This window comes from Peromyscus maniculatus, chromosome 4, assembly GCF_049852395.1.
Source record: "Peromyscus maniculatus bairdii isolate BWxNUB_F1_BW_parent chromosome 4, HU_Pman_BW_mat_3.1, whole genome shotgun sequence".
Classification (NCBI taxonomy): Eukaryota; Metazoa; Chordata; class Mammalia; order Rodentia; family Cricetidae; genus Peromyscus; species Peromyscus maniculatus.
Window position 1 is genome coordinate 81,021,212 of NC_134855.1, and position 12,653 is coordinate 81,033,864.

General features: G+C 43.7%; 1 protein-coding gene and 1 long non-coding RNA gene across 7 annotated transcripts in view; one reads left to right on the top strand and one right to left on the bottom strand.

Moving 5' to 3' along the window:
• Tcp11l1 (t-complex 11 like 1) overlaps positions 1 to 12,653 on the bottom strand; it is a 36,999-nt gene that overhangs the window by 15,421 nt on the left and 8,925 nt on the right. For all 6 annotated transcript variants that reach the window (XM_015994791.3, XM_006975878.4, XM_076570216.1 and 3 more), the window contains 3 exons: positions 7,421 to 7,553; positions 6,105 to 6,225; positions 5,050 to 5,270 (listed from right to left, as the gene is read on the bottom strand). In XM_015994791.3, coding sequence (XP_015850277.1) covers positions 5,050 to 5,270; positions 6,105 to 6,225; positions 7,421 to 7,553 — 475 coding nt within the window. The remainder of the gene's footprint in view (positions 1 to 5,049; positions 5,271 to 6,104; positions 6,226 to 7,420; positions 7,554 to 12,653) is intronic.
• On the top strand, positions 748 to 7,415 carry LOC143272939 (uncharacterized). The gene is made up of 2 exons (XR_013050624.1): positions 748 to 3,815; positions 7,101 to 7,415. It is a non-coding gene; the product is annotated as an uncharacterized LOC143272939 (long non-coding RNA).

The following is a 12,653-nucleotide window of genomic DNA, read 5'->3' on the forward strand; positions in this document are numbered from 1 at the left end:
GGCACCAGATCTCATTATAGGTGGTTGTGAGCCACCATGTGGTTGCTGGAAATTGAACCTCTTTCAGGTCCTCTGAAAGAGCAGCAGTCAGTGCTCCTAACCTCTGAGCCATCTCTCCAGCTCCACTAGCTAACTCTTACACTTAAATTAGCCCATATTTCTACTTATCCTTTGCCACATGGCTCATGGCTTGTTACCTCATTTTTTACGCGTCCTGCTTGCTTGGCGGCTGGCTGGCATCTCTGACTCCTCTCTCCTTCTTCCCATCATTCTCAGTTTGGCTTTCCCGCCTAACTTCCTGCCCAGCTACTGGCCTGTCAGCTTTTTATTAACCAATGAGAGTAATACATATTGATAGTGTAGAAAAGGATTGTTCCACAGCAGAAAAGAGAGATGTTTCATCTTAGAAAGGGCAGCAAAAGAAATCTGGAAAACCATGAGAAAAATGGATTAAGAAAATGAATTTGGGGGACTGGTAGATGGCTCAGTGGTGAAGAGCTCCTCCTGCTCTTCCAGAGGACCTGTGCCGGCTAGTCTTAAGTCAACTTGACACAAACTAGAGCCATCAGAGATAAGGGAGCCTCAGTTAAGAAAATGCCCTCATTGACTTGTAGATAGATTTTTTTTCTTTGGGCCTCCAGCTCACAAAAAAATGACATGGAGAATTATTATTAATTATGAAAGCTCAGCCTTAGCTTAGGCTTGTTTCTAACTAGCTCTTATAACTTATATTAACCCATTTTTTTTTTTTTTTTGGTTTTTCGAGACAGGTTTCTCTGTGTAGCTTTGCGCCTTTGCTGGAGCTCACTTGGTAGCCCAGGCTGGCCTCGAACTCACAGAGATCCGCCTGCCTCTGCCTCCCGAGTGCTGGGATTAAAGGCGTGCGCCACCAACGCCCGGCGCTTAACCCATGTTTTTAATCTGTGTTCTTCTACACACTCATTACCTCATCTCCATTATGCCCGTCCTGTTTCTTCTGCATCTGGCTGGCGACTCTGCTTTCTTCTTCCCAGAGTGCTCTCTGTCCAGAAGTCCCTGCTATACTTCCTGCCTAGCTATTGGCTTTTTATTAAACCAATCAGTGATACATCTTCACACAGTGTAAAGGAACATTCCACAACAAAGATGAGGCTGTAGGCAAGCCTGTAGGGCATTTTCTTAATTAGTGATTGATGTGGAAGAGCTCAGCCCATTGAGGGTGGGGCCATCCCAGGGGTGGTGGTCCTGGGTCCATAAGAAAACAGGTTAAACACACCACAGGAAGCAAGCCAGTGAGCAGCATTCTACTACGGCCTCTATATCAGCTCCTACTTCCAGGTTCCTGCCCCTGCTTGAGTTCCTGACTTCACTGTTTTTGATGATGAACTTTATATGGAAGTTTATATGGAAGTGTGAGTGAAATAAACCCTTTTCTCCTCAAGTTGCTTTTGGTCATGGTGTTTCATCAAAGCAATAGTAACCCTAACTAAGACAAATTGTTACCAAGATCATGGGGTGTTGCTGTGACAGACCTGACCATGCTGTTTTGGGAGGATTGTGGAAGGACTTTGGAACTTTGGGCTAGAAAAGCCATTGAGTGTTCAAAGCTTAGCGACCTTTCCTATGGGAGCTTGGAAGACAAGAATGTGGAGAGCAGAGCAGACAATGGAGGCCTGGCTGGTGAGGTTCCAGAGGGAAGTCTGAGAGTCACTTAAGGACTCTATCAAGGCTGTTTGCTATTTTGAGTTGACAATCTGTGGTTCTGGTTAGCTGGGGCAGAAGAATCAGCTGTGACTAACAAGAGACCAGAACCACTGAAGTAAAGCCTTTGCTTTACTGGGACAGTTGACGCTGGTCAGCTGGAGCCAAGAAACTGGTGGTGATGAAGAAGAGACCAGCATCACTGAGGTGCCATCTTCTGGGAAGTATTTCCTCAGTCAGCACATAGAAGCTGTGTTCCAGAGGTGGCCAAGGTTGTCCCTGTACTGGCAGTTGAACTTGGTGATGTACAAAAGTCACCCAGGTTGTACTGGTTTTGAAGGCATGAAGGAGTCATAGAGAGTAGCTGAAGCTTGGCACCGGGAGAGGCCACTGGTGAAGGTGCGGCCAGAATGGAAGGGAAGCCCAAGGGCTGAAGGGGTCATGCAGAGAAACTGAGGCTTGGCACCATCAAGAGAGCCCAGGAGACACTATTAGTGAAAGTGCAGCCCAGTTGCAGCAGCAGATTTTGGAGATGCCAGTACCACATATAGGACAACCACCAAAAACAGCAGCAGCCGCGGAGGAGTGGAGCCAGCCCGAGCCTAAAAGATGAGTTGTGAGTGTAGCGGGGGGCGGAGTCTGGGAAAGGGCCCAGGCCCTCTGGAGGAGCCCAAAACATGAGGGAATCCCAGATACTGGACACGGAACGGTGTACACAGGGGAGTTTGGCTTTGCTTTGATTTGTTTATAATTGTGCCCTGGTTCTTCCCTCTTGAAGCAAAAGAGCATTTCACATTGATTTTGTAAGAGCCCACAGGTGAAAGACTTTGAGTTTTTTAAAGAGATTTTGGATTTTTAGAGATTGGACATTTTTAAAGAGACTGAACTTTTTTTGTTTGTTTGTTTTGTTTTTTCAAGACACGGTTTCTTTGTGTAGCTCTGGCTGTCCTGGAACTCATCTGTAGCCCAGGCTGGCCTCGAACTCTTAGATCCACCTGACTCTGCCTCCTGAGTGCTGGGATCAAAGGAATGCACCACCACCGCCTGGCTGATGAGACTGAACTTTTAACATGTTTAAATTTGTAAAGACCATGGAACTCTTCAAGTTATTTATGTTTTACATTATAATATTAATATGATTGTGCCATTTTGCACATAAATGAGAAAGGAAAGGTTCTAACAGAAAAGTGATGTTTGTGTGTCAAGCTGTGCTGGGCTAGTTTTATGTCAACTTGACACAAACTAGAATCATCAGAGGAAGGGCCTTAGTTCAGTTCCCAGCACCTAGGCTGGGTAGCTCTCTGGCCTCCTCAGGCATCTGCACTACATGCATATGCCCACAGACAGACAAACAGACATAAATATAATTAAAAAGAAAATAACAATCTTTTCTAAAAAGTAAAACAAATTTGGAAAACAAACACTTAACTAATGGCTTGAAAGACTGCAAAATTTGCCTGGCAGTGGTGGCGCACGCCTTTAATCCCGGCACTCAGGAGGCAGAGCCAGGTGGATCTCTGTGAGTTCGAGGCCAGCCTGGTCCACAGAGAGAGATCCAGAACAGCCAAGACTACACAAAGAAACCCTGCCTGAAAAAAAAAAAAGTGCAAAATGTTGAGGTGCGTTGAAGCCCCTTACCCTCGTTCCTGCTCCTCACTGGACACTGCCTTTGCAGCCCAGAGCGTGGTCCTGGCGGCAGAGGAAGGACAGGGTCTTGACCTGAGCTGCAGCTCTTGGTGGTTGTGCTTACAAAGGAGTCACTTTCTAAGCAAAGAATGAAAATCAACCAGGCGAGGTGGCACACGCCTTTAGTCCCAGCACTCTGAAGGCAGAGGCAGGAGGATCTCCGTGAGTTTGAGGCCAGCCTGGTCTACATATCAAGTTCCAGAAAAGCCAGAACTACACAGAGAGACCTGTTTCAAACAAAATAAAGAACAAAGATTAACTTTCTCCTTTCTTCCCCCTGTTTCCCCGACTCTGTGTTTTAGGAGGTATTGTATGCTCTAATTCAGTGATGTAATTGCTAGTTCACACTCTGTACCCAAAGACAAACTCCTGGCCTGCTTCTGAGAGTGCCTTCCATCCTGCCTGGCCTATACCATGACCAAGGACAGCTAAGTGCCCACATGCAGGAGGTAAGAATCCAAGTTAAGAACCCTAGGCTCAGGGGCTGGAGGGATGGCTCAGCAGTTAAGAGCACTGACTATTCTTCCAGAGGACCCAGGTTCAATTCCCAGGACCCACATGGCACCTCACAACTATGTGTAACTCCAGTCCTAGAGAATCTGACTCCCTCATGCAGGCAAAACACCAAAGCACATTAAAAAAAAAAAAAAAAAAAAAAAAAAAAAAAAGAACCCAAGGCTTGCTGGACACAGTGGTGCACACCTTTAATCCCAGCACTCAAGAGGCAGAAACACTTGGATCTCTGCGAGTTTGAGGCCAGCTTGGTCTACAAGGTGAGTTCCAGGACAGCCAGGGTTACAAAGAAAAATCCTATCTCAAAAAAATCAAGAAAAACAAACAAACAAACAAACAAACAAAACCCCAAGGCTCAGGTGTAGATGTGGCCCTATACAAAAGCAGGAATAGGATCAAATGTGCTCCCAGGCCCATGGCCCTTCAGAACCACAGCCTTCCTCTCCATGTACAGGAAAGGATGCATTTGGAGGCCTCCCCCTGCTCCTCCGTCCAGCTCACACATCCACAGCAGCCCACCTGTCCTGGAAACAGTCCTGGCAGTTCTCTACGGCCACCCACAGGGAAGCAAAGGCCATCAGAAACTGCCCATGGGCAGCTGTTGACTTACAGTAACCCCAAACTACTCATACAGTGCTTTCAAAAACCAGGGGGCTGGGGAGATGGCTCAGAGGTTAAGAGCACTACTGCTCTTCCAGAGGTCCTGAGTTCAATTCCCAGCAACCACATGGTGGCTCACAACCATCTAAATGAAATAAGTAAATCTTAAAAAAAAAAACTTCAAAACAAAACAAAATGAACAAACAATCAGATCTCCCGACTTCTCTTTATAAAAGTCAAAAGATTGGACAACCTGGTCATCACAGTCACAACCAGCTGGAACTGCTATCTCCCTTGTTTATTTTATTCTTCATTCATTCATTCATCTATTCATTCATTCATTTTTAAGATAGTATCTCACTATGTTCCCCAAACTAGATTTGAACTCAAGATCCTACCTTAGCCCCTTAGTCCCTGGAAAAACAGTGGCTGTGAGTGGCAGAATTCCTGCAATTCTGTGTTTTAGTTGTTTGTTTTAGAAACATTTTTGAAATGACCGAGTCCCTAGACTTGAAGTGTAATCTGCAAGCAGGTTTCAGCCAGGTGTACTGTGATGGACACATTCCATACCTGAAAAGAGGCACTATTTCCTTAATGTCCTTTAGCTTTTTAACTTCCTCATCTCGAGCAGGTGCACACAATGTCCCCATCATGCCAATAATGAATTCTGCCAGCTTGGCAATGTCTAGGGCCCCATTCTCTGCTTCCTGTTTAATCAGATCCAGATCCAAGACCTCGGTTATCTGGTCTCTTAGTCTAGTGTGACCAGGCAGCAAGAAAGAGAGCAGGGTCTACAAGAGAGCACAGCTAAGTTCAATCAGTTTCTTCGTTAGGCATCAACTTTATTGTGCACAAAAGAGTTGATAACTATTCAAAAGTAAAGGATCACCAGCTGCTCTTATGACACTGCACATATTTTTAGCTCTTACTTAACAAATCTACAGACAAACATGCATATGAATCATTTAGAATAGCTATTTAAGCCTTGTTCATATTCTAGCAATTGCTTGGATGCAAGAGAAAACTGGCAGTTTGTGGTTGGTTTGTGTTTGTCCTTTGAGGCAGGGTCTTGCTGTGCGGTTCAGTCTGGCTACAAGCTAGAGACCCTTCTGCCTCAGCAAACCAAGTGCTAGGATCATGGGTGTGTATTACCACGTGTGGCTAAAAATGGTTAATGAGAAGCAAAGGAGAGGACAGTTGCTATGGAGCCTGTGGCCAAGCACTCTTTCCTATTTTCCCAGCTAGTTCTTCAGAGGGTGGTAAAGCCACTGCAGAAAGTCCTTCCACCTAGGGCCTTCTCAGCCCCAAGGCACAGTCGCTTTTTGGCCAACATAAACTGAATGTGTCCATACCTATTAAAAATTTATAAATACCCTATATCTCATATGTAAGTTTTGTTGTCTCTGAGGAATGAACATTCTCTTTGTTGTTCAAAAGTAGTGCCTTCAGGTGATCATGGCTTGGTTGAAAATTTTTTAAAGGGCCAGTGGTGCTAAATCATAAGTACTCAATCCAAATTCCTTCAAATAACGTAACTTTATGACCCTCAATCTCTTCAGAGTCATCTGGCATAGTAACACAGGCTGAATGGACAATCCCTAAGCACAGTTCATTCTCTGCCTCACCTCTTTGATCTCTCCTACAAGTTTGATGGCATGGTCATATGTTGGGGGGTCTTCACTTAGCTGGACACTCAAGCAATCCCAGAATGCTTTATGTACAATCTCCTTTACTCTTTTCTCCAAGCTGAAGACAACAAGGAAAAATAGAAAGACAAATAAATATAATACTATATATATGCATATATCTCTGAGTTTAAATAATTTTCAAAGTCATAAGTTCTATGACTGTAGGGTAACAAATCTTCAAAACCATAGGAACCAAGGAAAGACACCCCAGACATAAGAGTGAATTTCACATCACTTAGTGGCAACATGAATCCAGTAACTAGTATATACTGATGCCTGCCATAAGGAGAGCAGACTAGAGGCCGCAGAGATGGCTCAGTGGCTAAGAGCATGAGTTGCTCTTGCAGAGGATGTGGATTTACTTCTCAGCACCCACATGGCAGCTCACAACCATCCACACATAACTCCAGTTCCAAGATCCAACACCCTCTTCTGACCTCTGCGGGCACCAGGCATGCACACAGTGCACAAGCATACATGCAGGAAAATCCACTCATACACATAAAATTTTAAATTTCTTAAAGACTGGAAAATTCAGAGTTGCTAATTTTATTTTCTCTGACCTCAGCAACATCCTATGATACGTACATGTGACATATATGTGAATACAGGTTCCCACAGAGGCCAGAGGCAATAGATCTCCCTGGAATGGAGTTACAGGTGGTTGTACACTGCCCAACGTGGGCGCGTGGACTTGAACTCTTGTTCAAGTAAGCAGTAAGTACTCTTGACTACTGAGCCATCTCTCCTGCCTTCAACTTTTATTATTATTGTTTGGTTTTTGTTTTTTGAGATAGGGACTCATGTGGCCCTGGCTGGCTTCTAACTTGCTCCGTAGTCGAGGATGACCTTGAACCGAGCTCCTGCCTCCACTACCCGAGTGTTGGGATTACAGCATGGGCCACCTCACCTGGCTCCCTTGTCTTCCCGTAGTTTAGAATCTGGCAGAGCTCGGAAGTTAAATATCAACAACGACACAGCTACAGGAGCCGAAGGGAGCGAGGCCTGGAAAGAGTGAAATGGCTAAACCCTAACAGAGAAAGACGGCCCGGCAGATGCCAGGCTCCAGACCCTCTCCTGCGTCCTGGAGCCTCCGTGGCTTTCAGACCCGTGTTCACGACAGTCACTCCTCACCTAGGAATGTTTTTAGCACTGATGTACAAAAGGAAGAATGTACTTGAACACACTGGCATCGAATGAAAAGCCATTCTCAGAACTGGGAAATGCTCTAGTAAACACGTCCACGCACGCACCTGCCTTCTGCTAATTCAACGGCGTTAATCCGGAAGTCTCCATTGACGACAATCTCGTGGGCTAGAGCCATGTTGGTGACTCCTTTCGCTGTTTCTAGAAGCTCCTCCACAGTGACCAGTCGTGGAGGACTAGCTGTAAGAGGAACCCAGTGGAAGAAGTCCATTAAGCTAAGGCCTGTGTGGTAGCTGCAGCGATACCTGTACCCCAACATTTCAAACAACAATAGGTTTAGCCTTTTCTTTTTACCTAGAATCCTAAAAGTAACAAGCATTAACCTAATACACAAAACATATGGTTCCCACTAAGACTGGAAAACAGTAGAGTAAATTGGGATTGAAAACTTAAATGTCAGGTTTTTATTGTCCCAATAAGCTAAGGTTTGTGTTCTGCCTCTGCTAACTACTGTCTTTCCAAAAGGGAAACTACACAGATTTACAGTCTTGTCTCGGCGTCAGTGATCCCACTCAGGGGGAGGGGCCTGCTGCCAGGCCCGATTTGTGTCCATCCCTGGAACCCGCATGGTAGACGACAGACAACTGGCTCCTGCATGCTCTCCTTTGACCTCCGCGTGTGTACCGTGGCATGTGTGAGTCCATAAACACACACATTCAAACACAAATAAACACACTGTAAAAAGATCTGCTTCCACAAACAACTTACGTTTGCAGTAACACTGACATTCTCAAAATTCAAATAGCATTAAGTCTTGCAGAAGCTTAAAGCTGCTACCCTGGAATTCACGAGATGGCTCAGTAAGTAAAGGTGCTGTGCCCAAGCCTGACGACCTGAGTTCAATCCCTGGGACCCACACTATGAGAGAACCCAACCCACAACTAGTCTTCCAACCTTCACACAGACATACACACACACACACATATAGACACACAGACACACACACAGACACACAGAGAGAAACACTACACATGCACATAGACACTATATACACAGACACTACACACACAGAGACACTACACAAACACATAGACACTACATACAGGCACACTTAGACACTACACACACAGACACACAGGCACTACACACATACACACAGACATTATACAGACAAACAGAGACAAACACAAACATACTAAATATTAAAAATTTTAAAAAGGGTTGGGGATTTAGCTCAGTGGTAGAGCGCTTGCCTAGCAAGTGCAAGGCCCTGGGTTCGGTCCTCAGCTCCAGGGGAGGGGGATTTTTAACAAGAAAAAGTTACCTTAAGCAGGGCATGAAAAAAAGTTACCTTAAGGTGGTGCATGTCCTACAATTCCAGAACTTGGGAAATAGAGGCAGGAGGATCAGGAGTTCAAGGTCAGTCTCAGCTACATAACAAGTTCAAGGTCAGCCTGGGTTACATATGATAATGTCTCAACATCAAAACCTAGTACAGGATAGAAAGAGACTATAAGATAGATCTCTGTAGCTTGCCAATGAAGAGCCTTGAAGGGAGGGGACACTAGAACTCTACAGTATACAGCCTGCTAAATCAAAGACTGAAGAAGTCAGCAGGATGCCCCCCCCCACTCTTTCCTGCACGTCCTGCAGCTTTTGCTCCTGTGCTGACTGCAAATGTCTCAGAACCGTTCTCCATGCCTTCATCTCTCTCAGTACAGCCTGAGATTCAGCTTCCACATCCAAAGTTCGGGTAAAGTTCTCTCCTGGTGCTCTGAACCAGGGAGCAAGGGGTAAGTTTACTCCTAGGGTGTTGGAGGCCAGGCTTCTCCAGCTTTAAACTACGGGGAAGCGGGGGAGGCTGGCTGCTGGCCCCTTGAAGGGTTTTGGCTTTAGTGTCTGGCAGGGCAGAAGAATTTTTCTTGCACCGGGTCTCAGGCTGCTGCTGACAGTCCTGAGCTGGAGACTTCATTAGTCCCTGGGATGGTGATAATGATAAGCGATGTCGCTGTTTACCCAGGGTTTAACAGATGAAAGGTTCTTAGGTTAGAGAAAAATGTTTCCTTCTAACTTTTTTCTTTCCTTTTGCTCCCTGAAAAAGGAACTAAGTCTAAGAGCTGGCCATATCCTGTTTGGCTAAAAAAAAATTATTGAATGGCATATGGGAAGTTATAGACTATTGAGAATTCTTCCTCACAAAATTCTCAGCATGTTGGAAAAAGGTACCACCACGGGGCTGAGTGTAGATAAGAAATATGGGTTAATTTAAAATGTAGGACTGGGCTAGAGAGATGGCTCAGGGGTCAAGAGCACTGCCTGCTCTTCCAGAGGTCCTGAGTTCAATTCCCAGCAACCACATGGTGGCTCACAACCATCTGTAATGAGATCTGGTGCCCTCTTCTGGCCTGAAGGGATACACGTGGGCAGAACACTGTATACATAATAAATAAACAAATGTTTAAAAAGTAAAATAAAATAAAACGTAAGAGCTGGTTAGTAACAAGTCTGAGCTATCAGCCGAGCATTTATAATTAATATTAAATCTCTGTATGGTTATTTGGGAGCTGGCCCACAGTTCCAATGAAAAACTCTGCCTACAAATGGCATATCAACATGGAGCACCTACATCCACATAAGACCTGAGAAAGCTTTAAAAAGGTTCTAAACACACAAATTGGAGGCAAGCGTAGCTTACTAGTCTAGTGTCTCTCATGTCAACAGCAGTAGAGAGACATGTCTCCCAGCAGCTGCCTGCGAGATGGAACCAACTGCCAGCCGCCATGCGCTAGCATCATATACTAAACTGAGCAGTGCCAGCAGCTGACATAACAATTTAAGATTCATCTCATGCCATCAAAAAACAATACAGATGCTCAGAAAAGACAAACCCAAATGGAAAAAGAAAAAAAAACTAAACAGGCTATAGTGTGTTTAAAAATATGCATAGGCTTGGGAGAGAAAAAAGAAAGAGTATATACAGTCATAGATTTAAAAATAGCTTAAAAATAATAAAGTCTTTAAAAAGGAGTAAAGTAATAATAATAATAAATAATCCATGTAAAGATGGGAAATACATAGAAACATTGAATTATGGAAACTGCTAGATTAAATCAACCTATGTATTTAAAAAGTATCTTGACTTTAAAATGGAAGTCAAAAGGTATGTTGTTTGGGGGAAGAGGTTATGCTTTTATTTCTACAGGAAATGAGAGGCTATGGATTAATTCCAGGTTGATATGGACATCATGAAATGTGCAGGCAAATGGATGGAACTAGATAAAGTCACCCTGAGTGAGGTAACCCAGATCCAGAAACACAAACATGGTATATAGTCAGTCACTCATAAGTGGATACTAGATATAAAGCAAAGGATAACCAGGCTACAATCCATAACCCCAGAGAAGGTAGGTAACAAGGAGGACCCTAAGAGGGACATATAGATTTCTCTAGGAAGGGGAAATAGATTAAATCTCCTGGGCAAACTGGGAGAGGGGGATAGGGTCAAAGAAACTGCCATTGCTTCAAAAGCTGACAGTATATTGTCCAAATTGGACCAGTAGGATGCAAAAAAAAAAAAAAAGTGACCACCAAACTTTGCCAAGACAAGGGAGAACAGTCCTTCAAAATTTCTTGCTTCTCAGAAATGTCTGTCAGATATATTAGGCCTATAGGCCAAATATGGATATCCCAATGTTACAGAACTTTGGGTGACTGGCCAGGCAGCCAGATGTCACTCTTGTTCTAGAGTCTTTGATGGGGTTAAAGACTAAATAATTAAAGTTTTCCTTAGTTATGATAAAAGTTAAATTAGGTATAAAACTTTAGACTCACAAAGATAAGATAAATAATGGAGTATTTTCTCTAATTTTGCCAAATACAAATGGATTTGTATTTGGATATTATAACTGTAATGTAGCAGGATTCTTCAAAGTTCTTATTAATAAAATCAAACCGGAGGCTGGTTATTGGGGTGAATACTGGATGATCAGAGAGACAGAACAAGCCACAGATATCTCACCTTGCCAGTTCCTCAGCTGGTCCTGTTTCCTCAGACTGGAAGCCTCTGAGTCCTCATCCAGAATGAATCTCAGCTGAACTGTGTTGCTCAAAAGCCTGAATGCTTAACCAGCCAAATGCTTAACCAGCCAAAAACTTCTAGTTTCTGGTCCTCACACCTTATATATCTTTCTGCTTTCTACCACCACTCCCTGGGATTAAAGGCTGGCTTTCTGGGATTAAAGGTGTGTGTCACCCTGCTTGGCTATTTCCAATGTGGCCTTGAACTCACAGAGATCCAGAGGGATTTCTATCTCTGGAATGCTAGGATTAAAGGTGTGAGTGCCACCATTTTCTAGCCTTTGTATTTAGTGGCTGTCTGTTCTCTGACCCCAGATAAATTTATTAGAGTACACAATATCTTGGGGAACACAATACCACCACACTGTAATTCTTACTTGATAACTGTTTTTGTTATATATAATTTTGTTATGTTAAAGTTAAAACCTTCCTTTTTAACTAGACAAAATGGGGGAAATGTTGTGGAACGATCTTTGTACACTGTAAATATGTATTACTCTCAATGGTTAATAAAGAGCTGACTGGCCTATAGCTGGGCAAGAAGAGATTGGGTGGGAGAGCCAGACTAGGAGGGTGCTGGGAAGAAGGGAGGAGTCTGAGGGTCCAGAGCAAGACAGAGAGGAAGGAGGAGATAAATGTGTCATACTGAGATAAGGTACTGAACCATGTGGTAGAACATAGATAGAAATATGGGTTAATTAAATGTGTAAGAGCTAGTTAGTAACAAGCCTATGCTATCAGCCAATCATTTATAATTAATATTACATCTCTATGTGGTTATGTGGGAGCTTGCCAGCAGTCCTGACAAAACCCCCCACCTACACAGTATAGTCAGGACTATTACACAGAGAAACTATGTCTGGAAAAACAACAACAATAACAACACGGAAGATATGTCACAAGAGAAAACACAGGTAAAGCACTTGACAGAGCACACAGCTAGCTCTATAAGATCCCACAACTCAGTAACAAACAATTACCAACAAGAAGTGGGCAAAAGAGTCAAACACTATATCAAAGAAGATATACAAATGCCTAGAAAGTACATGGAAAGATGCTCATTGTCATTAGGGAAATGCAAATTAAACCAGTATGAGCTGTAACTACACATCTACTAGTTCCATCCAGAAGTAGAAAGACTGACCATGCCAAATATGCTGAAAACTGGCACAAAGGCAGAGTGTCTGAACTTATATGTGGAGTGGGGTATTAAGCAACAGTCAATGTGGTTTCTTTGTGTGTGCGTGTGTGTACACGTATGAG